At 57.9% G+C, this 25203-nt stretch overlaps 3 protein-coding genes across 8 annotated transcripts in view; 2 read left to right on the forward strand and 1 right to left on the reverse strand.

The window, feature by feature from the left end:
- ZER1 (zyg-11 related cell cycle regulator) overlaps positions 1–2332 on the forward strand; it is a 29861-nt gene extending 27529 nt beyond the window's left edge. For 3 of the 4 annotated variants that reach the window (XM_055399407.2, XM_055399411.2, XM_055399408.2), the window contains exon 16: positions 676–2331. In XM_055399407.2, coding sequence (XP_055255382.1) covers positions 676–733 — 58 coding nt within the window. In that variant the 3' untranslated portion in view covers positions 734–2331. Of the gene's footprint in view, positions 1–675 lie in introns of all 4 variants that reach the window. The other variant, XM_055399410.2, reaches the window with a different exon arrangement.
- A 4427-nt stretch (positions 2333–6759) lies between these two features.
- Positions 6760–9934, forward strand: ZDHHC12 (zDHHC palmitoyltransferase 12). 2 transcript variants are annotated; one of them, XM_055399412.2, is made up of 5 exons: positions 6760–6914; positions 8560–8696; positions 9052–9129; positions 9299–9465; positions 9610–9934. In XM_055399412.2, exons 1-5 carry the CDS (start codon positions 6815–6817, stop codon positions 9932–9934), a joined length of 807 nt encoding a protein of 268 aa, XP_055255387.2. In that variant the 5' UTR covers positions 6760–6814. The 2 variants fall into 2 exon arrangements, with proteins under 2 accessions (XP_055255387.2, XP_088697235.1); XM_088841109.1 differs by having other exon boundaries at positions 9632–9833.
- Positions 9935–10212: 278 nt separating this feature from the next.
- On the reverse strand, positions 10213–23653 carry PKN3 (protein kinase N3). 2 transcript variants are annotated; one of them, XM_055399404.2, is made up of 22 exons: positions 23329–23653; positions 20809–21049; positions 20463–20608; positions 19215–19326; positions 19011–19138; positions 17814–17997; positions 16018–16164; positions 15822–15931; positions 15567–15710; positions 15063–15138; positions 14817–14985; positions 14524–14626; positions 14348–14415; positions 13968–14031; positions 13730–13821; positions 13123–13299; positions 12022–12084; positions 11798–11874; positions 11216–11358; positions 11020–11127; positions 10802–10882; positions 10213–10695 (listed from the first exon to the last, which is right to left on the reverse strand). In XM_055399404.2, the coding sequence occupies exons 1-22, from the start codon at positions 23350–23352 to the stop codon at positions 10483–10485; spliced, it is 2670 nt and encodes an 889-aa protein (XP_055255379.2). In that variant the 5' UTR covers positions 23353–23653; the 3' UTR covers positions 10213–10482. The 2 variants fall into 2 exon arrangements, with proteins under 2 accessions (XP_055255379.2, XP_055255381.2); XM_055399406.2 differs by lacking the exon at positions 23329–23653 and adding an exon at positions 22999–23255 and having other exon boundaries at positions 10214–10695.
- Between the last annotated feature and the right edge of the window lie 1550 nt (positions 23654–25203).

Below are 25203 nucleotides of genomic sequence, written 5' to 3' on the forward strand. Positions count from 1 at the left end.
CCACCACCAACCCAGAGGCTCAGGGTGAACGGGACGGCTGTCCAGGGTTCAGGATGACACCTAACATCTGTTCCCAAGGCCCAGATAGCATGGGAGAGAGACTGGAGATCTGAGGATGAGGGCTGCTTCCCAGCACTGCACCGGGACCTGCCCCTGCAGGGTGTGGAGCCTCTGTACTTGGGCAAGCACAGCTGCCCTCGCCCTCCCCACACCTGCCCAGATCCTGCTGGGTCAGGATCTCTGGGTGAACCTCATGTGCAACCAGTCTGGGGACCACCAGTAGACTCAGGGGAAGAAAAAGGCCTGGGTGGGCAGGGAAAAAGTGAAGGACGACGTTGCTGAAAAAGATCAGAAGGTTTCGGGGATCAGGCCTGAGCTGATTCAGGGAAGCCCCTAAGCACAGATGCCCTGGTGCTGAGACATGGGAAGGGGAGGCCTGGGGAGGTATGAGGGGGAGGACAGGGGGCTGAAGGTGTCCGTGGCCACAGGCACCATTTCCTGGGCACCCCACACAGGCCAGCCACTCTGCCGGCCACTCGGCTCACACCATCTCATTCAGTGTCGGCGTGATGGTCAATATTTGCCAACAAACCCTGCAGCCTGCTCCGCTGGGAGGGGCTGAGCCCACCCCAGTGCGAGCCCGCCCTCCAATCCTCTTTCTCCCATTGTCTCCAGCAAGGTCATTGAGCACTGCAGTAACTTTAAAGAGGAGAACATGGACACGTCCAGATAAGGCCTCCGCCCCCACGGCCCGCCACTGCTCTGGACCACGAGGCCGGGAGGAAGCGCGCTCAAGCTGCCCAGCTGGCAGATCCCCGCGCCCCGGGGAGCCTCCCACTGGACGAAGGGACACAGGGGAACTTTTGCACAACCGACGCTTTTCCTTAACATTAGTGAGATATATATATTATATATATATATATATATTATTTTTTTTTGGTTAGGAAGTGTGAAGTTCTGTGTGTATGATTTCTGTACAAAAACAGAAGAAATAACCCCCTGAGTCCCTGCAGCTTCCCTGGCCGTCCTCAAGCCCCTACTTTCAAAGCCTTCATCGCTGCCACACTCACTCCCACCCCTGCCAGACTAAATGCCTCTAACATTGTGAGTGTCCGGCCCATGCCCTGTAATCTCCGACCCTGGCCTTGCTTCCCATTCAGAGAGGCAGTGGGGCCCCCAAGAGCCCACTCCAGCCTCCTAACCCGCCCACCGAAGCCCGAGAACGCCGTTTAGGTTCTTCGGTGTGGCTGATGGGGTTTGGGGATTAAAAACTAACCCCACTGGGTCTCCCCAATGCCTTGGTGCTCCCGGCTGTGGGCCTCTGGGGTGAGGAAGTGAGCCGTACCTGCCTTGGTCCAGGCAGTCCCAGCCCCAGAGTGCCCTCAAGGCGCCCAGTGGCTCTGCTGCCCTCTGGCCAGGCCTACCTGAGGCCACGCTGCTATGGAGGCTGTGTTCTAGTCTCCCACCAGGCCCCAGGCTGTGGAAGGCCCCAGCCCAGGGCTGGGCAGAACCCGGGCAGACTCCACTGCCCCTTCCGCCAAACATACCCAGAACCTGCGCACCCCACCACCCGCCTCCCACCCTGGAAGCCAACACCTCCGGGGGCCAGGGGCTCGCTCTCTCACTCCCCACCCCTCATCAGCCTGCAGCCCCCATGGTGCCCAGGCACCCCACCAGCAGAACTGAGCCTGCCTCACTCACCCCTGCCTGCCCCATGGCCCAGAGGAGCCCACACCTCTCCCGCAGGCAGGGGGGTCCCCACGCCAGCCTTCCCTGGCGGCCACAGGCAGACACCTCCAGACCAGCATCTGCCCCCTCCCGCCTTGCCCCCAGGCTTCCCCTTGGAAACCTCCGTGCTGGGTTTCAGAGAAGTGTGTGAGACACACAAATGTATCTCAAAAACACCTTGTGGTCCTCCCTTGACGTCACTCCGAGTTGCTTCTCACAGCACCGACAGCAGGGAGGAGGCCCCGTCTGGAACAAGGGGCCGGGGAGCAGAGCTGACTGCAGGCGGCTCTTAGAGGGTGGCTTTTCATCCCTCCTTCCCCGGGCCTGTGCTTCCGAGTCTCCTGGCGTTCCTGCCTCCAGACAGAACAGGTGGGATGAGCAGCCCAGGGGAAAGGCACCCAGCCTTCTTCCCCTTGGGTCTTCCCCCAACACCCCAGCCCTGGGAAAGGTCAGCTCCCCTGTGGCCCCTCCACTCAGCACACGGGCCCCATCTGCTCTCCCTTCCATGGTCACGTCGCCTGCACCAGACCCCAGGCAGAGCTCACGTCGCATCGCTTTACCAGCCGGGGCCCGGGTAAATGTCTGTACTTTGGGATGTCACAGAAATACATTTTTGTGCAAAGTGGAGAAGAGCAGAGTGTCTATTTTTTTTTGTGGAAGGGATGGGGCCATGGAGAGGGGGCCTGGACCGGCCTGGGCGGTGGGCCTGGAGTGCGAGAGCAGTGACGGGAGGGGGCATTGGGGCAGTTTGTGGGCCCAGCCCAAGGGGACAGGTGGCAATTTGGTCAGTTCAGTCGCTCAGTTGTGTCCAGCTCTTTGTGACCCCGTGGACTGCAGCATGCCAGGCCTCCCTGTCCATCACCGACTCCCGGAGTTTACTCAAACCCATGTCCATTGAGTTGGTGATGCCATCCAACCATCTCATCCCCTGTCGTCCCCTTCTCCTCCTGCCTTCAATCTTTCCCAGCATCAGGGTCTTTTCCAATGAGTCATTTCTTCGCATCAGGTGGCCAACGTATTGGAGTTTCAGCTTCAGCATCAGCCCTTCCAATGAATATTCAGGACTGATTTCCTTTAGGATAGACTGGTTGGATCTCCTTTCAGTCCACGGGACTCTCAAGAGTTTTCTCCCAACACCACAGTTCAAAAGCATCCATTCTTCGGCAGTGGCAGATGGGGCTGGAACACCTGCTTTTCCTCTGCAGTCTCTCCACACCCCTGTGCCCAGACACTGAGGGTCCAGGTGGCCACAGACCAACAGGGTCCCTGCCTCCAACAGCTGTCTGATGGTAGAGACAAGTGTTAAATACGAGATGATGACGGTGTGTGAGGAGTGGGGAGGAGGGAACACACAGAGCAGGCCCCTCGGGCGGGCCAGCAGGACTGCAGGCAAGGGACAGTGTCCCGGTGTGGGCAGGGGAGGCTTCTCACAAGGGGAGACCTTCGAGCTGAATCCAGCAAGAAGACAGGGCTGCCAGGCCTGGCTGTAGAGGGCCAGGGAAAGGGGGACCCTAGACAGAGGGCCTCTGCCAGGAGAAGGGCCTTTAAGGGAGAACCGTGAAGCAGCCCCCGTGGCTGCAGCAGAGGAAGGATCGGGGGTGCCACCAGGAGGGGACGAAGGAGCGGGGCCAAATGGTGAGGTGACTGGGCTTTGCCCAGCAGAGTCCGCGTTTACACTAGCCATTCATCCCAGAGTGACTCTCAGCAGTGCTCTCCATGCCCCCGAGGTAGGACTGAGGCCACACCCAGCAGCGGAGAGCTCTTCTCCAAGGACAGTCCAGGCGCTGGTCCCAGATCAGGTGGACCTGTTCCCACACGTGCCAAGTGGGTGTGTCCCCAGCGCCCAGTGAGATTGTCTGTTAGACCAGACTGGAGCCAGCTCCACACCCTCTTCACCAGGCCTCAACCTCGGCCTATGAAAACTACAAACTTCAGCTCCAGGGATTTCATCCCCTCCCTCCTCTGACTTCACCCCTAGAGTTTCTAACAGCCCTGGGTCACACCTGGAAGATGACCCTACCCGACACCCCCGCTTAAAGCGCCTGCCCGAGAAACCTCCAGGCTGCCAAAAGAATTTACCGTTCGGGGCTTCTCTTGTGATTCAGTGGTAAAGAATCCGCCTGCCAATGCAGGAGACACAGGATCAATCCCTGATCCAGGAAGATCCCACGTGCCACGGAGCAACTAAGCCCGCACAACTACTGAGCCTGTGCTCTAGGGCCCAGGAGCCACAGCTACTGGGCCCACGTGCCACAATTACTGAAGTCCATTCTCCAGAGCCTGTTCTCTGCAACAATAGAAGCCACCGCAATGAGAAGCCTGCACACTGCAGCTAGAGAGAATAGCCTCTGCTTACCACAACTAGAGAAAAGTCCATGCGGCAACCAAGACCCAGCATAGCCAAAAATTAAAAAAATAAAATTATATTTAAAAAAAAAAGAATTTGCTGTTTAACACCTGAACAGCCTTTCTTAGAGCATCTACTAAAAAGAGCTTAAAGTTGTGAATGCTTCCTCTGTCCCTCTGAGGTGTATCTGTACCTCCTATAACTCAGCAGCATCTTTCTCAAGGACCTGAAAGCCATCCCTTTAAAATGTAATCATCAGGAAGGATCAGGCCTCTGTCTCCCAGTCTCCAAGGGAGCACTGAAGCCTAACTTCAGTTGCGGCCAGCTGGCAGACACAGTTGGCTTAATGAGCATCTACCCTGACCCACTCTTTTAAGTCTTCACTTCCCTGAGTCTCATCAAGCCCCTGCCCTTCCCCATTTCTACTCCCTCATTCTCCCTTTAAAATACCCAATCACCTCTGTACAAATCAAAGTTACATTCGGTTCTTGTTGGATCCTCTTCCCTACCACAATAGTATATTACTAAGTAAAATCTGTCCTTACAACTTTAACTAACGTCCAACCTTATTTTAATCTTTGACACCAGCATAGCGGCTGACTCATGGAATCCTCAGGATTCTTTCTTTTTAAAAATTTATTTATTTTTGTTTGTGCTGGGTCTTCATTGCTGTGTGTGAGCTTCCTCTCTCTCACTGCAGTGAGTGGGGGCTACTCTTTGTTGCCATGTGCGGGCTTTTCATTGCGGAGCACGGCTCTGTGGCATGCAGGCTTCAGTAGTTGCAACATGCGGGCTCAGTAGTTGTGGGTCTCGGGCTCTAGAGCACAAGCTTAGTAGTTATGTCTCACGGGCTCATGGCATGGGGGATCTTCTTGGACCAGGGATCAAACCAGTGTCCCCTGCATTGGCAGGCAGATTCTTTAGCACTGAGCCACCAGGGAAGTCCCACAATTAGTAGATGTCCCCACTTGGCACACTAAGCCATGTAACCACTGCAGTAATTAAGACAGAGCTGCAAGTGACAAACTAAGTTAGTCAAAGGTAGGCGGAATTTCATTCATTAATGCAACTGGGAATCTAGTGTTAAGATCAGATTTGGTAACAGCTGGATCTAGGGGCTCAGAGCATGTTTTTAAAACTATATCTCCAGACTTCCCTGGTGGTTGAGTGGCTAAGACTCTGCACTACCAGTGAAGGGGGCCTGAGCTCAATCCCCTGCCAATGCAGGGGACATTGGTTTGATCCCTGGTCCGAGAAGATCCCACATGGGGTCAGGGAACTAGACCCCCCATGCCGCAACTAAGAGTTCACATGCTGCAACTAAAAATGCCTCATGCTGCAACTAAAGATCCTGCATGCCACAACTGAGACCCGGCACACCCAAATAAACAAATATCCTAAAGAAAGAAAAAGACTCTCACTGCCTGCTTCAGTGCCGGTTATCCTCCTCTTCTGCCAGAGTCTCTCAGCACACAGCATAAAACCGACTGCCAACTGACATTCTATCCTATTTCTCATGCTTGAGATCCAAAAGAATGCCCCTTTCTCAGCATCTATAGCATACTCCCACGGAATGATTCTGACTGACCCTGCCAAGTCACATGCCCACCACTCAGGTCCCATCACTGGGAATTATGAGATGAGGACCACGTTTGCCTTCTAGTCCCATGCCCACGGTCTCTCTCCCACCACCCCATAAGTGAGGGACATAGTTCTTCCAGATCCACACAGGATGGAGTCAGTTCTCCAGCAGAAAAGGGGATGTTGAACTGACAGAAACAACAAATGTCACAAGAGTATACTGCGGAGCCAGGAGGGCACTAACCTGATGGAGGAAGGTGGATGCTGGTATCAGTGGGAGGAAAAGAAGGAAAGGCAGGGCTGGGTGGGGAAGGCCCTGGGAACACAGCAAAGGAATGTAAGCAGTGAATGACTAGGCTTTATGGCAGATTAGCCTGAAACCCTAGTTTGGGCAAGTCATTGGGTGTAGGTGCTAGGTTAGAGCTGAGGCGACAAGTCAGTCCTGTACTAGACACTATTTCCAATATTTAGTCCTCCAACCACCTGAGGAAGGGTACTATTATCATCTCCATCATATAGGCAGAAACAGAACTCCGCGTTGTGAACACAGGTAGGAATGGGCAGTGCTGGCATTTCCGGCTCTGACCCAGTCGGGCCCCTCATAGCCAGAATCTGCTACCACGTACCTCCACTCTGCTCTCATCCCGTCTGCAAAATCTGAAAATGAATAGACGGAGGTAAAGTTATCACCCCGGAGTCACTTTGGGCTGGTCCTGCCTCTCTTGAGGCTTCGAGCATCTCATCTCCGAACCGGGCGCAATTCTGCCACCTGGAGTCACAACACCTGGATCTTCCTGGACGCATGCGTGAGCCTGTGGCCTGGGGGCGGGTGGTGGACCTCCAACGGGACTGGATCGGGACTCGCGACAGAAGCTCGGTTTTTTTAAAGTTACCTGGATGCTGGGGCTGGGGGGTTGGGAGGTGGAGCTGGGGGAGTTACCGGCTGCGCGCGCGCCGGCCCCGCCCTCAGCTTCTTCAGGCACCTGTTGGCTCGAGGGCCTATTAAACCGCAGCTGTCGCCCAATAGGCGGCCTCCCTGGCCCAGTCCGGCCACGCCCACAGCCCGCATCCGCCAATCCCCGGGTGGCCGCGGGCCCTGTTCCTTGGAGGGCCCGCCCCTCTGAGCGCTTCTTCCGGGTGGGGCCCGGGGCCGAGGCGATGGCGCCATGGGCGCTCCTCACCCCTGGGGTCCTGGTGCGGACCGGGCATACTGTGCTGACCTGGGGGATCACGTTGGTACTCTTCCTGCACGATACCGGTGAGCCGGAACCCTCGCGAACCAGGACCCACCCGATCCCGCGTGATTCCCCAGATGTTTGGGTCTCACTGAGTCCCTTGTCGAACCCCCGGGAGATCCTGGGATTTCCCCCTGACTCCTCCCGCGCCATAGGCCCCCTCCCCACCTCTCATTCCAAGAGCCACCTGCTTTCTGCCTAATACCCAGTTGATCCCTAATTGATCCCAGAATCTTCCTGATCCCTGCCAGATACCCTTGTCTGTCCCAGGACCCACCCGGTGCCTACCTGATCCGACGACCCGCTCGAGACCCCATCTTCCCTGATCCTGGGACCTGCCCGACCCTTCCCAGGAATTGACTCCCAAGATTCCGAGGATCAACTAGATGAAGGGCTGGCATCCCGCCCACCCCATCCCTGCGTGGCCCTAGCTGCCCCAAGTCTGGGCTCCCCACCTTCAGGCAAGAGGATACGGCATAGGGGAGCAGCCTGTCCCTCCTGTTCTCATCCCTGTGGGCGCTCATTCATTCCACCCACCCACTTCCATCCTTCCCTCTCTTTACCTGCCACAGGCCACCTCCAGCACAGGCTTTTGCCCTTCCTCACTACCACCACCACAACCTCCACCCCTTCCTCCTCGCTGCAGCCTAAGCTCCTGGACCAGGGGCATTCTCACTTTCCTCCCAAGAGCTGAGTCTCCTCCCATAGCCTAGAAACCTGCTCTGTCTCTCCACAGGAAAGAAATCCCCCACTGCAACCTCCTTTTCTTCTCCACTCCCTTTTACAGTCAAGGGGCACCTGAGTTGTCCATACTCTGATATCTGGCTGGCTGTCTCCTGCCTCTCCCTTCTCAGCCCTCCATCCCCTTCCCCCAAACCTTCAGTCACCTCCATTGGCTGGACCCTGAAGGTGGCCTGGGCTCCCCTACAGCATACCAACCTGCCAGCCACACCCTTCTCTATCTGTTTCTTGTGCATCTCTGACCTGGCCAACCTCTTCCCATCTCAGAGCCAGAGTCCTCCTCCCTGTCCCCCATATCCAGCCAAGTCTGGTCCCGTCACCCCTTACCTACAATCTGGCCAACCCCCCTGCCATTACCCTTGCCCAGACACACTCCTCTCTGTGTCCTGGATAGGCCTCCCCTCTGATCCATCTTTACTTTAGCATTAAGGGGGCTTTCAGAAACATGCATGCAAAGTCGCTTCAGTTATGTCTGACTGTGCAACCCTATGGGCTGTAACCCACTAGGCTCCTCTGTCCATGGGATTCTCCAGGCAAGAATACTGGAGTGGATTGCCATTTCCTCCTCCAGGGGATCTTCCCGACCCAGGGATGGAACCCGCGTCTCTTATGTCTCCTGCATTGGCAGGAGGGTTCTTTATTGTTAGTGCCACCTGGGAAGCCGTTCAGAGATATACTGACCCTGTAACCTTCCATGGTTCCCTACTGCCCTCCAGAGATAGTGAAGATTAACTGCTTTTTTTCTCTTCTCCCAAACCTGAACTTCTCCCTCCTGCATCCTATGTAGTGACCACACCCGACCATTCATCAAACCCCATTTCCAGGCCTTTGTTCAGCCAGGGACACACTTCCCACCTCCAGTTGCACCCTCCTCCGCCACGTCCGTTCCACAGTCCTGGCCTCACTCTCCCCCTCTGGCCTCTCCAGCACTTCGGCAATGGGAAGAGCAGGGGGAACTGCTCCTGCCCCTCACCTTCCTCCTGCTCGTGCTGGGCTCCCTGCTGCTTTACCTGACCGTGTCACTCATGGACCCAGGCTACGTGAATGTCCTGCCTCAGCCCCAGGTAACTGGGAGGCCCAAACCCCTCCTCCCTGCACCAGGGAACTGAAGGCTCCAGTGAGTCTCATGCTAGACTCAGCTGGGAGCTTTCCTGGGGAATCCCAGGGAATTGTCTTGCCGGACCTAGGGCCCCGTCCTACAATGAGAAAATTGCCAAGGTCTAGAGAGGGGAAGTAACTGGCAAAAGTCACACAACCTCGCAGTCCAGGGCACCCTGCCCCACTCTACCACCTCGATGATGCATGGGATGGGCCCCCAAATGTGCATACCCGGAACTGAGCTGGCCCCCAAGGGAGACACCCACAAGTCTCATCTGCCTCCCAAGGGACCCCCATCTCATCCTCTTTCCCCCTTTTCAGGAGGAGGCCAAGGAAGAGCAGACAGCCATGGTTCCTCAGGCCATCCCCCTTCGGCGCTGCAGATACTGCATGGTGCTGGTGGGTGATGCGGGGACCTCCGTGGGAGGACTCAGGCGAGGCCAAGACTCCTTGGCCTCATCCCCCCTCCTCCAGGAAGGCCTCCCAGATGCCAGCCCTGACCTCCCGCCCTCATTGCTGGGCCTAGAGGGGAGCCAGTGTTGAGGCCCAACTCCCTCTGTGCCCACAGCAACCCCTGCGGGCTCGGCACTGCCGTGAGTGCCGTCGCTGTGTCCGCCGCTACGACCACCACTGCCCCTGGATGGAGAACTGTGTGGGCGAGCGCAACCACCCGCTCTTCGTGGCCTACCTGGCGCTGCAGCTGGTGGTGCTTCTATGGGCCCTGTACCTGGCATGGTGGGTTTCCCCGGCGCCCTGGGTGTGGGGGAGGACCGGCACCCCCCAGGCTCCCTCTTCAGGGACCTCGGACACTCTCCCAAACGGCCGTGCCTTTGGGTGACCCCGCCACCAGCTCTGGGTCCTTGTCGCTCTCCTCTGCAGGTCTGGCCTCCGCTTCTTCCAGCCCTGGGGGCTCTGGCTGTGGTCCAGCGGGCTCCTGTTCGCCACCTTCCTGCTGCTGTCGCTCTTCTCCCTGGTGGCCGGCCTGCTCCTGGCCTCGCACCTCTACCTGGTGGCCAGCAACACCACCACCTGGGAGTTCATCTCCTCCCACCGCATCACCTACCTCCGCCAGCGCCCCGGCAACCCCTTCGACCGTGGCCTGACCCGCAACCTGGCCCACTTCTTCTGTGGATGGCCCTCGGGGTCCTGGGAGACCCTCTGGGCCGAGGACGAGGAGGAGGAAGGCAGTAGCCAAGCTGTTTAGGGTCACTGGAAGCCGGGGCCACCATCTTGTGCCTGAAAACCAGAGAGGCTGAAGCCAGAGGGGTCGACCCTCCAAGGGCCCGGGGCTCCTCACTCCTGCCCACTCCTTCCAGGCCTCAGAGTGGAGCCAGGGGACTGTACCCTGCCTCAATGGGCAGCTCTGCCCTCCCCAGGCAGAAGAAAAGGAAGAGGACCCATGGTGGAGGCTCAGGCACAAAGAGAGACCTGGGCTTTGGACACCTCCATCCCACCCCCCAAGCCAGGCTGCGTCCAGTGCACAGTTTTATAAATTTAATGAACCATAAAGCAAGTCAAGTATTTAAAAAAAAAAAAATTCCTCATTGTGGCACGCTTTCTGGTCTAGGCCTCGCAGCGGGCAGGGGAGAGGAGGTCGGGAGAAGGGGGCGGGCAGCACTCGCCCGGTGACTGAGCAGCCCCATGTCCGCTACCTCAAGCCCCAAGGGCTCATCAATCCCAAAGGTACCCAGGTGGGCAAAGCAGAGGCTCTAACTCTCCGGGGTTGGGGAGCGGGCAGGAGGTGGGAGGCCCTCAGGGCTGCAGGAATCTCTCAGACACGAAGTCAAAGTCCCGGAAGGCAGCCTGCTGGCGGGCGGTGAGGGGGCTGCGGGGGTCAGGTGGAGTCAGGGCCGGCGGCAGCCCCGTGAACTCGCCCTCGAAGTAGCGCAGGTCTGTGGGGCCGCAGAGGGTGGGCACAAAGGGGGGCTGGACGGCGCGGGCGAGCAGAGCCTGCCAGTCAGTGGTCTGGGGGCAAAGGCGTACGTCAGATGATGGGAACAGCAGCCCCCATGGGCCCTCGACCCCTCCCTCTGCGCCAGGCACCGGGACCACCATGGCCACAGCCACCTACCCTGAAGAAAGGCTGGGTCTTGATTTCCTCAGCATCTTGCTCACCCGCCCCCAGGCGCTTCTCGGGGCACTTCTGGAGGAGCTGGGGGCGAGGACAGGGGTTCATTCAGGGCGCTCAGCCCCAGGCACTGCCTGCCTGCCCCCAGCCTCTCAGGTAGGGAGCCCGGAGAGCCATGAGTAGCCCTCTGGCCCAGCCCGGTGGGGCCCTGCAGCAATTACCTTCTGAATAAGCTCGAGGCCTTGCACCGACAGAAAGCGGGGGTATGGGGCTTCCGCATTGACAATGCAGTCAAACACCTCCTCCTCGGTGTCCCCTGGAAACGGGCACTGCGGGGAGGGGGCTCAGCAGGGAGCACTGCCCCCCCAACTCCACCCGACCTGGGGGCCCCAGCAGCTCTCGCCCTCCAGCACTCACCTCGCCCACCAGCATCTCATAGAGCAGCACACCCAACCCCCACCAGTCCACAGCCCGCGTGTAGGCCTCCTGAGTCAGCACCTCAGGGGCCAGGAACTCCGGGGTGCCGCAGAAGGTGCTCGTCCGGTCCCCGAAGCCAATCCCTGCCAACCAACACCCACACTGATGCCAGCATGCTGTGGCAGCCACAAGAACCTCTGGTTGTAAGAATCAACCACCAACCCTTAGGACCCCATGCAAGGAACCCCGTGCCGAGCCCTGCCCCGCACCCTTGGAAGTGGGAACAGTTTTCATGCCACCTGATGGATGAGGAACATGAGTCTCAGCAAAGCCTGTGTGCCAGGCCCATGCAGAAAGCAGAACCCAGTGCCCTCTCCCAGCCCAGGCTCTCCCTCCGGCCAAGGGCAAGGGGGTCTTTCCAAGTTTTTAGGGCGGGGAAGGACAAGTCAATGCGTCTAGCTGGTCCCTGGAAGGAGGGCTGGAGGCACATTTCCTGAAAGATGCCACTTGCTTGCCACCCTGCTGGCCTCGGCGGAGCGAGCAAGGCGGAAGGACACAGGCTGTTAAATGGGAGGTACCCACCTTCCTTACAAAGCCCAAAGTCCGCGATCTTCAGGAAACCCTGGGCGTCCAGGAGAAGATTATCCAACTTAAGGTCTCTGAGGGTAAGGCAGGGCAGACCCCGAAGGAGCTAAGAAGTGCTGAGGCCCAGGGAACAGCAGCCCCGCCTCATAGCAGCCCAGGAGGAGGGCAGCCCCAGACCAGACCCCCTTGCCTACTCCCCCAGCATCCCAGGGGCAAGTTACCTGTAAATGATCTTTTGCTCATGTAAGAACTGCAGCCCCAGGACCACACAGGCCAGATAGAACCTGGAGGGTTGGTGCAGGGGGAAGTTCAGGCCCAGGACTGTGGGGGACAGGGCAGGGAGGCACCAGGATGGCCCTGGCCTGGGGACCCCCGATGTCCCTGCCAGAGTCAGATGTGGGCGAGAGGCTGGGAGGAGCCTCATGGGGCAGGGGAGGGGCTCCTCCTGATAACAGCCTACCCTTCCCAGGCCCTTAGGTTGTGCCAGGAATGACACCGAGTGTCCACGTGCCCATCCTGGCATCCTCCTGGCAGCCTCCATTGGTGCCCTCATGCCTATTTTTTTTTAATTTTTAAAAAATGTTGTGTGGTTTTTTTTGACTGTGCTGGCTCTTTGTTGCTCTGCATGGGCTTCCTCCAGTTGCAGTGAGCAGGGGCTACCCTTCATTGTGGTGCGTGCGTTCCTCATTGTGGTGAATTGGGAGTAATGATAACTATTTCATACGTTTAGCTACAGAGCATGGGCTCAAGGTGTGTGGGCTTCAGTAGGTGCAGCCCTTGGGCTCAGTAGTTGCTCCGAGACGTGTGAGATTTTCCTGGACCAGGAATCAAACCTGTGTCCCCTGCATTCGCAGGTGGGTTCTTAAGCATTAGAACACCCAGGGAAGCCTCATCATGACTATTTTTTTAAAAGGATCTGAGACTCCTGGTAAACAACCCTTCCTGGGTCACAGAGCTAGTGGCAGAGCTGACACGTGAATCTGGGCTCCAGAGTCCACACTCTGGTGGGCAAGACATAACAACACCATCTGTCAGTCACTCACTGCTCACCAGTCCCTAGGCTCTGCAATTTTAAATGTTATGTCCACCGATGCATCAAGCCTATGAAGCAGTTATCATTATCCCCAATTCACCACCATATACACTGAGGTCTGCAGTCACAAAGGCTGTGAGGCTTTGATAACCAGGATGTGTGAACCGAGACCTCCCTGATTGCACGTGCTCTTTGGCTGATGGGCACCCTGGAGGAAGCAGGATGAAGGGGTCGCCAGGGACAGGGGCCCCAGGGAAGGCGGGCTGGAAGAGGCGAAAGGGGGACCCACCGGGCCTGGGTCTCAGGGAAGACGTCCTCATGGATCTGCATCATGAGGTCACCGCCGGGCGCGAACTCAGTCACGAAGCAGGCATGGCTGGAGGTCTGGAAGCAGGCGAGGAGGGAAAGCAGGAATGGATGCCCTGTGCAACCCACGGCCTCGAGGATTCGCTTCTCACAGTACAGGCTGCAAGAGGAGGGGGGTTTTACAGGCAAGGAGGGAACCCAAAAGGGAGTTAAGACCTCCCCTGGCTGTGCCCTGTCACCCACACAACTCCCCTGGGTCACTGGCTCCTAAAACTGCCAGGCAGGTAGAGTGACAGTTCATATGTACCCAGGGCTGGCACAGGTCTCAAACTTGTACCCCCCCCCGGCTGTTCCCATTTCACAGATGAGGAACCTGAGGTGCACAGAGAGGAGACCTGCCCAAGGGCACACAGTTCACAACTGCAGTTGCTAATAAAAGAGCCCAGTCCTGGCTGGCCCCACAGGGTCACTTCTTCGAAGCCCCAGCAGCATTCAGCTGCCTTCTGGAGCCACCAGCGCAGCCCAGGCCTGCCATCCTGGGTTCTCTCCAGACGCCGGGGTGCTGGGAGTCCCCCAACCTCAACACACACCTCTCAATCTCGTCCCGGCTCAGCACCTCTTGCTTCTTCAGCGCTTTGATGGCATAGTATTGCCCCGTCCCCTTGAACTGGACCAAGAGGACCTGGGGACCAGAGAGAGGTTTGGGCTCCAGGTGGGCAGTACAGGAGTCTGCTTCCCCTGCCCACTGCCACCCAGAGCCCAGAGCCCTCTAGCAAATGTGCCGGGGCCTGCCCACCCGCTTCCGCCGCACCTCCTCAGCCCCCTAACCTTCCCAAAGTGGCCCCGGCCCAGCACGGCCAAGCAGCGGAAGTCCTGAAGTCGGGGGGGTTTCCTGCAAGAGAGAGGGTACAGGAAGCCCCCAGGACAAGGAAGGGCTGGGCCTCTACCAGGAGTCGCTCCAAACCCCCTGTGTTCAATCCTGGGTGGACCCCTCTAGTGGGGAGTTGCAGAGCCCGGGGTGGGGCAGGGTCCCCGGGACTGCAGTTTCCTGGGGTCTGGCAGGCAGGCTGAGCTCAATAACGTGGGTTCAGTGAGTGAGGGCCTGAGAGCAAGCCAAGGAGCCCGGGGTGAGATGTGAACCCCTGATGTGCAAACACCCAGACGAGTGGATAAAACCTCTCAACACCGGGGTGAGCCCGCCGGGGTACCTGGTAGCCTGGGCTGGCAGAGGTGGCTCGAGTCGAATCCTGGGCTCCATGTGGGGGCGTTTGGTGCGCTGCGAGTGGAAAGGGTCTCAGAGCAGAGCTGGACTTCCTTCCCTCCAGCCCAGCCACCCGACCTGGGCAGCACCCAGGGTGACCGACCCTGCCCCGCTGCCCCTCACCGGCATCTCTTCGGGGGTCGGCTCCTGGGCCAGGTAGAGGCGAGGGGGCTTGGGTGGGGGTTGGATCTCTTCTCGCAAGGAGGTCTTCTTGGGTGGGAAGTTACTGTGGGGTAGAAGCAGACATGTACCAGGCACAGACAGCTGGAACAGTGCCGGGCAGGGAGGGTGGCGGTGGACACACAGCCACGCGAGACAGACAGGTCGGAGGGTGAGCCACAGGGCAGACCCATCTGCGTCTGGAGAGAGGTGACACCGCAGAGAAGCAGGCAGCCTGGGTGAGCGAGGCTCCTCACCTGGGTGAGTCGGGATCGGTGGCCCGCTGGGGTGTGGCTGGGGTCTGGGAGCACGTTTTGAGGGGGCTGATGGTGCTTGGGGAGCTGCAGGGCGGCAGCAGACGCATGACCAGGCGCCCCCAGGCCGCCATGCTGAGGTCCATCTGGGAAGCCCTCAGGAAGTCCTGACCTGGGGCAAAAAGCAGGCTCAGTCTCGAGGTCTCCAGAGGGGCCCAGCCCTGCTCCCTGCTCCCCAGCCTTCTGTACCTCTGCGTTTTGAGAAAATGCGTTTCTGCCTCTGCAGTCGGGGCCTCCTCTCAATGACAGGGTCACAGAAGGTTACCTGTGGGGGCAGGAGGCAGGGCTGAAGACCAGTCCCCATTTACCTGCCTACCTGCCCCGGGCAACTCCTCGGCCTCCAGGATCCCAGCCTGAGCCCGTTGTCAACAGATGCAAGAGCTACAGGGACTCAGAGAGAATGGATTCGGCATCCTCACTGGTACCAGGGGGGAAACTGAGGCCTGGAGAAGAAAGGGGCTTGTCCAGGGACGCGCACGCAGCGGGGCAGTCAGGACAAGGACGCGGGCCGTTCCTCTCCTGTGAAGTCCTCAGAGAGCGGCTGGGAATCTTTCATTCCTGGAGAGCTCCTCCCTCAGGGCCTCAATTTCCACTCCTCAGTGTGGGTTGGTGGAGGGGCACAGTCTCCAAGGCCCCTCTCGCACTAACAGAGCCAGGGGCCCATGAGGTCAGAGGGCAGGGGCCAGGGAGCACCTGAGCGAAGAGCAGTCCCTGTGGCACCAGGCTGAGGGACAGCTGGTGACAGGCATTGTCCAGGAAGTCCTCCAGCCTCAGGAAGGCCACGCCGCACAGCTGCCTCCAGTCCCGCCAGTGGACCCCGATCTCCAGCTCCCGGGCCTACAGAGGGAGGCCAGGTTGAGTCGGGGGGAGTCTGGCACCAGCCACTACCCATCCAGCTTCCCACCCCACGGCCCACGATCACCCCGGTCCACACAAGGGGAGCCTCACCCTCTCCAGGGCGATGACAAAGGTCTGGTCCCAGGACTGCTTGGCCACAGGCCCCCAGCCCGTCTGGCCCACAACGCGATTGTCCACCTTCAGCACAGCCAGCACCTCACCTGCAAGGCCAGAGGCGAGGCTCAGGGCAGGCCAGCAGCAGTGGGGGGGCCTTCGTGCCCCCCAGCTCCCCGGGCCCCCTACTCACTGGCCAGCTCGCCTCCTCCACGCTGCTGCTTGGCTCTGCTCCGAAGCCAGCCCTGGGAGGGGCTCCCGGCCAGCGCAGCCGCGGGGGAACGTCCAGGCACCGCTATCAGCAGCTGCTCACAGCCCAGGAGGCGGACCTGCAGCGTCCCTGTTGGGGAGCGTGGTGAGGGGCCATCATCGAACACCATCCTCCAAGGGGACCCTGGGATCCCAGGAATGATGCTTTCTCATGGAGGTAGCAAACCCAGAGCCTGCTCGCCTTAGGCCTCGGCAGCCACCTGGGGGCCACCCTGGGGGCCGACCAACTGGTCCTCCCCTCCTGCCTGCTCTCTATGTGTGGGAAGAAGCAGGGACGCAGAGGCAGAGAAGTCAGACTCAGACCTCGGTCCACATGCTGCCCATGATGCCCAGGGCTCTGGGCCTAGGGAGCACCATGCCAGGGACAAGAGCGCCAGAGGAGCAGGGTGCCTGGCCAGCCACCTCTTCCCAGGGCCTGTTTCCCCATCCATACAGTGGAAAGGAGTGCCAACTCAGCCCCACTTCCTGTGGTGGGTACCAGTGTGTTTTGCCAACCAAGTGGGTTCATTTTTAGGATCAGTAGAGATTTGTCCCTCCAAGGGTAGAGGAAGCACTGGGACTCTAGCAGCTCTTGAGGACACACATGGGGCCAAAAAGCACCATTTAGGGAGTCGGGGCCTGTAGAGTTATACTCCGATAGACCTTATAAACCGAGGCAGTGCTCAGGTTGGGAAGGTCATCCTAGAAAGAATGACTGGAGGAATGTGGGTATTTAGCTGGAAGACAGCTTATGGGGTGGCTTCAAGTACCTGAATTTTAGGCCTTTTAACAAGCCCTAGAGATGGTTGGATAGCATCACCGATTCAACAGACACAGACTTGGAGAAACTCTGGGAAATAGTGAGGGACAGGGAGGCCTAGCATGCTGCAGTCCATGCGGTTGCAAAGACTCGGACATGACTTAGTGAGGGAACAACAAACAAAACCTTGCCCTCATCTTTCCCAACTTGCTGACTTGGTCAACTCCCATAAGCCCTTCAAGGACATGCCTCCCCCTCCAGGAAGCATTCCTTGGTTCCCCGAGGCCAGGTGAGGGGGCCCATGCAGTCCCTGTACTTTTCCCCTTCAGCTCTGCTCACAATGAGATGAGGCCTATCTATTCTGTACCAGCTCTGTGCTGGCAGGGGCTGGGCCCTCTAGTTGGCACTGGGTCCCAGGTGGGAAGCTCAGGGCTTCCACAGTGTCGGATCCACTTGGGATAAGGAAGAACTTTCTAATGGTGCAAACTGCCCAGGACTGGGTACCAAGGTCTCCAGGGCTGTGAGCTTCCTAACACTGGCACGTCTAGCCTAACACTCTCATGGTTCCTCATTGAAACACACTGGGGAAGAATTTTGGAGAAGATTTCCAGTCCTGGCTTTACCATCCCTTAGCTGTGTGACCTTGGGCGACTGACAACCCCTCTCCAGACCTCAGTTTATCACTCTGTCAAATGGGGTGATAACATCACCTACTTTATAGGGTTGGTGCGAAAATTCGAGCACTTCACATGCAACAACTCACTGAATTGCCACACCAGTCCTATGAAGTGATGTTATCACCCCATTTGACACAGTGATAAACTGAGGTCTGGAGAGGGGGTGTCAGTCGCCCAAGGTCACACAGCTAAGGGATGGTGAAGCCAGAACTGGAAATCTTCTCCAAAATTCTTCCCCACTGAGTTCCAGGCTCCTCCCTGGAAGGGAAGGAGAGCTCTGAAGTAGGAGGGGCTCCCAGGTACCTGTCATGGCGGTGGGCTTCATGAGTGTCCCTGAAGGCTGCGGGTTCCCAGACGCAGCAGTCCGTAGCTCCCGGGCCACTCTGCCACGCAGAGGGTGGGCAGGAGGCAGTCTCTCCAGCAGCTGCTCCAAGGCCAGCCGCAGGAGGTCCAGTTTCTGGCAGGATTCCTGGAGCTGGGCCTGAGCCTGAAGGAGGGATATGGGCAGGGGATACAGGGCCCTGGGGTAATGGCGGGGGCAGCGGCTCAGGCCACCCAGAGGCACCCTGGATGAGGTCTAGACCAGTGGTCCCCAACCTTTTTGACACCTGGGACTGGTTTTGTGGAAGACAATTTTTCCACGGACTGGAAGTGGGAGGGATGGTTTCAGGGCAATTCAAGCGCATTACGTTTTTGTGAAGCTGAAGCTCCAATACTTTGGCCACCTGATGCAAAGAGCCGAATCATTAGAAAAGACCCTGATGCTGGGAAAGATTGAGGGCAGGAGGAGAAGGGGACGACAGAGGACGGGATGGTTGGATGGCATCACCGACTCGAGGGATATGAGTTTGAGCAAGTTCCGGGAAATGGTGAAGGACAGGGTAGCCTGACATGCTGCAGTCCATGGGGTCGCAGAGTCGGACACGGCTGAGTGACTAAACAACATTTTTGTGCACTTTACTTCTAATCTAATGCTGCCGCTGATCTGACAGGAGGTACGAGTCTGCAGCCTGGAAGTTGGAGACCCCCGATCTAAACAAGAATGTGTCTTCTGGGCTTCCCTGGTGGCTGAGTGGTAAAGAATTTGCTGGCCAGTGTAGGGGACGTGGGTTGGATCCCTGGTCTGGGAAGATTCCATATGCCTTGGGGCAACTAAGCCACGCACCACAGTTATAGAGCCTGTGCTCTAGAGCCCGAGAGCCACAACTACTGAGCCCTGAATCCATGGGCCCTGAAGCCTGTGCTCTGCAACAAGAGAAGCCACCACAATGAGAAGCCTATGCACCGCAACTAGAGAGTAGCCCCCGCTCACCACTACGGAAAAGCCCAAGCAGCAACAAAGACTCAGCAGAGCCAAAAAGTAAGAAAGAAAATTATAAAAAGAATGTGCCTCCTGTTTCCTCATGGGCATTGCTCATGGCCCGTCGAGCAGTATCACCGGCCACTACAGAGGCTGGTACCAGTCAGACAGGAAGCAATGGGAGGGGCCCACGGTCTGACCTCGGCCAGCACCTTGCGGTCCTGCGTTCGCCGGCTACCGAGCAGCTTCACCACGTTCTTGGCACCCTCGGCCACAGCAGCCTCGATGTGTAGACGGTGCCGTAGCTCCTCTACCATCAGCTCAGGACCTGGGAGGAGGAGGGGTCAGCCTCAGGCCCGTGCCCTGCTCCGCCCTGCCCAGCCCTCTTCTTGGCCAGGCCTCACCTGGCTCGGGGGACCCACTGGCCTCCAGGCTACTAATCTTCATTCGCAACAGGGCCACCTTCAGCTGGCTGTCCTGGAGCATCTGCTGGGCAGCCGCCAGCAGCTTCCTCTCCTATAGGGTTACAACATATACCCCATCAGGCCAGGACTAGGCCAGAGTCTTCCTGGTCAGACTGGGGACTGAACCAAGCCTCCTCCATCAGTGTGGGTTGAAGCTAAGCCTCCCTCAGTAGACCAGATAACTACAGCCAGTTCAGTTCAGTTCAGTCACTCAGTCGTGTCTGATTCTTTGCGACCCCTGTCCATCACCAATTCTCGGAGTTTACCCAAACTCCTGTCCATTCAATTGGTGATGCCATCCAACCATCTCATCCTCTGTCATCCCCTTCTCCTCCCGCCTTCAATCTTCCCCAGCATCAGGGTCTTTTCCAATGAGTCAGTTCTTCACATCAGGTGGCCAAAATATTGGAGTTTCAGCTTCAGGATCAGTCCTTCCAATGAATATTCAGGCTTGGTTTCCTTTAAGATGGACTGGTTGGATCTCCTTGCAGTCCAAGGGACTCTCAAGAGTCTTCTCCAACACCACAGTTCAAAAGCATCAATTCTTCTGTGTTCAGCTTTCTTTATAGTCCAACTCCCACATCCATATACAACTACTGGAAAAACCATAGCCTTGACTAGACGGACCTTTGTTGGCAAAGTAAGGTCTCTGCTTTTTAATATCCTTTATATTTTATTTTTAAAAATTATTGATTTATTATTATTTTGGGGGGCCCAGGCCACATGGCATGTGACCATCTTAGTTCCCTGACTAGAGGTCAAACCCACACCCCTTGCATTAGAAGTGCAGTCTTAACCAGGAAGCTTCCAAGCCTCCCTTTTTACACTAGCTCTGCAACAGAGCCTCCCCCATCAGACTAGACAAGGAAGGGCTCAGGTCAAGTCTCCATTATGAGATCAGGGCGAGCTTCCACATCATGCTGGGAGCTGGGAAAGGAGCTGGGACTTCCCTACTAGATTTGGGGTTGGGCTGGGATTTCCCATCACCCTGGTGTTTTGCCTTCTTTGTTAGACAAGGGATTGGAGCCAAGCTGAGATTTGGGGCCTGCCTCCCCCATCAGACTAAGGGTAGAGTGTCTCCCTTACAGGATCAATGGCTAGGCTGCATTTCCCTATCAGATTAGGGGTTGGACCACCACCTTCTCAAATAATCTGAGAACACAATCTCTTCCCCCCAGGGGGCCTTACCTTGGGAGTGCCACTGGCGTAGGTGTGGGTCATGTTCTCAGCTCCCTGCTTGACCTTCAGCTCCACCTGCAGCTGCCTCTGTAGAGCCTCCAGGTGCCGGGCCCTTGCCTGCTCAGCCAGCGGCCGAGGTCCTGAGGCCGCGGGCTCTGTGTGCAAAGAGTGTGGGACATCTGAACGTTTCCCCCAGAGCCGAGAGACGCCCCCCCCATGCCTCGCTCACTCCTCTCCAACCCTCTTGGGCAGGACTCTCAGGAGAAGCTCTGAGAGTAGGTCAGGGCCAAGATCAAGGAGATGGGTCAACTTGTCACTTCCCATCCTGAGGGGCCTCCTCACGCTCCTCACTCACCAGCCGGGCCCAGCCCAGGCCCAGGCAGCAGGATGCGAGCGTGAAGCTCCCGCAGTTCCCCATGCAGCTGCTCCAAGCGGCGGTTGGAGGACCGCAGCAGCTGCTGCACGTGGCCAAGGTGGCGGCGGTCTGTGGCCACTCGCCGCAGGTTTTCCACACCCTCCTTGATCTTCAGCTCCTTCTGGATGGCCCGGCGAATCATCTCTTTCTCATCCTCCAGAGGCCGATGGCCTGCCCCAGTCTGTGGGAAGGCAGAGGGATCAGGCCTCTGGGACCCCACCTCCAAATCCTCCGCTCATCACAGAAGGAGGGGGAAGAGAGGCAGGTGTGGATGGCACCCAGGACTGACTGACCCACAGGGTGCCTCTCTGACCTCAGAGCAAGTATCCCTAAGCCAGATGGATGCCCCAAGACTATTTATCCAGCCCACGCTCCTGTTGTCTGCCATCAGAGAAAAGGGGAGGAGGAAAAAAAAAACTGTTAACATTTATAAGGTGTTCTGTTCTAAGACCTTGCAGACATGAACCTATCGAACGTGAGAGCAACCCCGTGAGGTAGGTGCAGTTATCATCCCCATTTTACAGATGAGGAAACTGAGACACAGAAAGGTGACATAATTTGCTCAAGGCCGCAACACGGAGAGGCACTGTCTCTTGGGCCCCAGTCTTTCCCTGCCAGCCACACATAATCAGGCTGCTCTCAAGTCTAGGATCCACACTAAGGTCTGAGGGCCAGAAACGAGACCCGGGGGACTTCCCTGGTAGTCCAGCGGTTAAGAATCTGCCTCCCAATGCAGGTGACTCAGGTTCGATCCCTGGTCACAGAACTGAGAGCCCATAAGCTGCAGGGCAACTAAGCCCGCACGCCATGACTAGAGCCACAACAAGAGAAAAACCCATGTGCCGCAACAAAGACCCAGAACAACCAAAAAATTTTAAAATAACTTAATAAAAAAAGAGGCTCAGCACTGAAAAGGGACCTCCCGAGGTCAGACAGACAGGGCAGTCTGTGGCCTGAGTAGAAGCCAGGGCTGCTCCCGTGAGGGTCTGACCCCTCAGGTGGCAAAGCAGAGGCCCAGTGGGGCTGAGGAGGTCTCCAGGGGCTTACTCCCAGCACAGTTCAGCTCTTGGGAGGAAGTGGAAGGCTCTCTCACCACTTCACCCCAAGTGGGAGCAAGAAGAGGAAAACCTCTTTCCCAGAGGCCATTTCAAACCAAGCGGTGCCAATGCTGACTTCAGCCCAGGGTAACTCATGACACCCCCACCCCAATTCTCTCTGAGATCTTCCATCTTACCTCTCCGCGCTCCATCTCCCGCACCCAGTGGAAGGGGTGGCCACCCCAGTCTCAAGGACCCCCACCCCAGGCCTCCGCTTGCCCGCTGGCCCGGCTGTCAGAGGGCAGGGGCGGGCCTCAGGAAATCCTTTGAGGGCCCTAGGCCAGAGGGCCAGAGCCAAAGGCCTGAGCAAACAAAGATCTCATGGAGCTGGGGGCCCAGCACCGGGGTCCTGAGTCACCCAGCTGCCGCTGCTGGGCGGAGGTTAACAGGAAATCGGAAAATGTGTACAAGCCACGGCGGGAACAGGCCGAGGGACCTCCGGAGGAAGGGGGAAGGAGGGAGGGGGCAGACGCAGTCCTGAGAGTTGCCCAAGGGGTGGGGGCACTCAAGGAGTCTTCTGGAGAACCCGTGAGCCGAGCGGAGCCCGCGGTCCTGCCCGCTCCGGGCTGGAATCCCGCCAAGTGCGCACACACCCCTCCTTTTCCGCTGGGCGTCTGGGGCCCGATCTTGTACACAGACGTCCCCATCCCCGTTTGCTGAGGGCTAAAACTCCACTTCTCCACGCCACCTCCCCGCCACCCCACCCCTCCGGCCCCCAATAAGGAGACACACAGCCTCAGTCCCAGGGCCCACGCGAACCTACTGCTGGAGCCCCGCCCCCTCGCCATTTGGCCTGGAAGCCTCCGCGCACCGGGAGGTTCCCGCCCGCGCCGCGGGACTACGCCCCTCCCCCGGGGGTCCCCCCAGCCCCGCCTGCGTGCTCCGGCAGAAATCCCACAAACTACGCGGCGTCGGTGTCCTCCGCCTGCTGGTCACATGCTTCTCTTCCCCCCTCCCCCAGAAGTGGTCCCCGTGTGCCTGCACCCGCCCCCTTTGCGGCCCCAGCGGGTGCTCATCGACCTTAGAGTCCTACCTGGAAGAACAGATTTTAAGGAAACTCGGGCCCACCCTTGGTGGCCCTGACTGCGGATTCAGATGTGCTCATGGGCTGGCCCGACGGAGGCTCTGAGTCACTGGGAGGTGATTTGGGGACATTTCCAGGGGGGCAGAAACCACTTACACCCCCACCCCCAGGGCTCAGATCTGCTCTGCGGAGGTGTAGGGGGCCCAGGGCAGGGGGCTGGGAAGGGACACGGGAAAGGGTCTGGGGGGCGAGCCGGAGCCCGGGGCCGTGAACGAGCTCCCCCCCAGGACCCCCCACCCCGGCCACGCCCGCAGCCCGTCCTCTCCGGGCGCCGTTCACCTGCCGCTGCGCCCCCTCCTCCATGGCGCCGCTCCCGCTGCTCGGCCCCTCCTCTCGACCACTCCGGCTCCGGAAGCCCCGGCCCCCGCCGCCAGGGCTTTCCAACTTGAAACTTCCCGGGAAGTCGCGCCGGAGACGCGGGATCCGGCGCCCCCTCCCGAGCTTCACTGGCCGTGGCGGGAGCCGGGGATCAGCGCCGTACCTCGGCACGGCGGGATCGAGCCCCACTGCAAACCCCGAGGCCCCGGATCCGACGTCCCCGAGGAATTTGGAACCCAGGGCGCCTCATCTGAGGCCGAGGTTCCCGCTCCCGTGCGACACTGGGCCCCGCCCCGGGATCCAGGGCCAGAAAGGGACATTTCCCGGGTCGGGGGTTCTCCCAGTCGCCGCCGGGTCGCTGCAGCCAGAGGGGCAAGCCCAGGTGCGGACAGCGCCGCCTGCCGGCCTCTGGGCAAGGCCTGTGTGGCCAGTCCACTCCGGGCCGGGTCAGCCTCGTCTTCCTCGGAACCCCGCTACGGCCTGGCTCCCGCCCGAAGAAATCTCTCCTTCTTTCCCATGTCGTTGGTGTAAAATGGGCTAATATCATACCTTTCGCCCCTTAAGAAGTCTTGGCCCTGTCTGTAGACACTGTAAAAATGTATGCGTGGGAAAATAAAGCCTTACCCAAATGATAGCAAATTAGGAATGAATCCAAAATCTCTCAGGACCTCCCCCCACACCCTCCATCATTTGACTAGACTGGCACTCTGGTTCAGCCAGTGCTGTTCATTCAGCCTTTGCCCCAAAGCACTCATCTAAACAGACCACACATTTAAACCTTGCTGCTGCTGCTGCTGCTAAGTCACTTCAGTCGTGTCCGACTCTGCGTGACCCCATAGACGGAAGCCCACCAGGCACCCCCTTCCCTGGGATTCTCCAGGCAAGAACACTGGAGTGGGTTGCCATTTAAACCTTGAGGAGAGAAAAAAAAAAAAAAACATCTCAGGAAACTAGGCTGAGCTAGGTATTCTGGCAGTGGCTTTCTAGGGGACCCTGGTTCTTTATTGCCCACTAGTCTAGGATTGTCTGGAGAAGGGAATGGCAACCCACTCCAGTATTCTTGCCTGGAAAAATCCCATGGACAGAGGCACCTGACAGGCTACAGTCTATGGGGTCACAAAGAGCCATACAGCCAGGCTGAGCAACTGACACTAGGGTTGTAGCTCCAATCATTTGGCCACCTGACAGGAAGATCTGACTCACTGGTAAAGACCCTGATGCTGGGGAAGATTGAAGGCAAAAGGAGAGGAGGGCAGCAGAGGATGAAATGGTTAGATAGCATTACTGACTCAATGAATTTAAGCAAACTGCAGGAGATAGTGAAGGACAGGGAAACGTGGAGTGCTGCAGTCCATGGGGTCACAGGGAGTCGGACACGACTGAGGGACTGAATAACATAGGTTGTTCAGCCAATGCCTGTCATCCTATGCTCACCAGCACCTTTTGCCACAACTTCACTGAAAGGAGCCTCCTCCATGGGGCCAGAAGTGAATAAGGGTCAAATATTGAAGGTGGCTTATTTGCTGACTTTGAAGAGGTACCCTCCAATGCTTTCACAGGAGAAACCATGTCAGTTCCTCTTTGACCAGTTCCTTCACAGTGAATGGAAAGTGAAATGTCGCATAATGCGGACAATCCTGGGATAGTCCTGCAATGGGAAATCAACCAAATTACACCAACATATGCAAAGGCAACATGGTTCAGAGGGGGAAATGATGACTTCATAATCAGAGACAAGTGACACTTTTACATATATACAAACCAGAGTTGTTGAAGGCTAGACAAATACTTAACACCTAGTAAGGTCACATAAGGAAGCATTTATTTGAGGTTTAA

The sequence above is a fragment of the Moschus berezovskii genome, chromosome 11, assembly GCF_049115385.1.
Source record: "Moschus berezovskii isolate FMDL1 chromosome 11, NW_MosBer_1.0, whole genome shotgun sequence".
Classification (NCBI taxonomy): domain Eukaryota; kingdom Metazoa; phylum Chordata; class Mammalia; order Artiodactyla; family Moschidae; genus Moschus; species Moschus berezovskii.

What these genes read in the sequence shown, in the direction of transcription:
- ZDHHC12 (XM_055399412.2), top strand. Translation starts at nt 6,815, where the DNA reads ATGGCGCCATGGGCGCTCCTCACCCCTGGGGTCCTGGTGCGGACCGGG. An exon ending in ATGTCCTGCCTCAGCCCCAG is followed by an intron (nt 8,697 to 9,051) that starts GTAACTGGGAGG and finishes CCCCCTTTTCAG; the next exon opens with GAGGAGGCCAAGGAAGAGCA. An exon ending in GCAGATACTGCATGGTGCTG is followed by an intron (nt 9,130 to 9,298) that starts GTGGGTGATGCG and finishes CTGTGCCCACAG; the next exon opens with CAACCCCTGCGGGCTCGGCA.
- PKN3 (XM_055399404.2), bottom strand. Translation starts at nt 23,352, where the DNA reads ATGGAGGAGGGGGCGCAGCGGCAG. An exon ending in GCCTCGAGCTTATTCAGAAG is followed by an intron (nt 10,883 to 11,019) that starts GTAATTGCTGCA and finishes CCTCGCCCCCAG; the next exon opens with CTCCTCCAGAAGTGCCCCGA. An exon ending in AGACCCAGCCTTTCTTCAGG is followed by an intron (nt 10,696 to 10,801) that starts GTAGGTGGCTGT and finishes CTTTGCCCCCAG; the next exon opens with ACCACTGACTGGCAGGCTCT.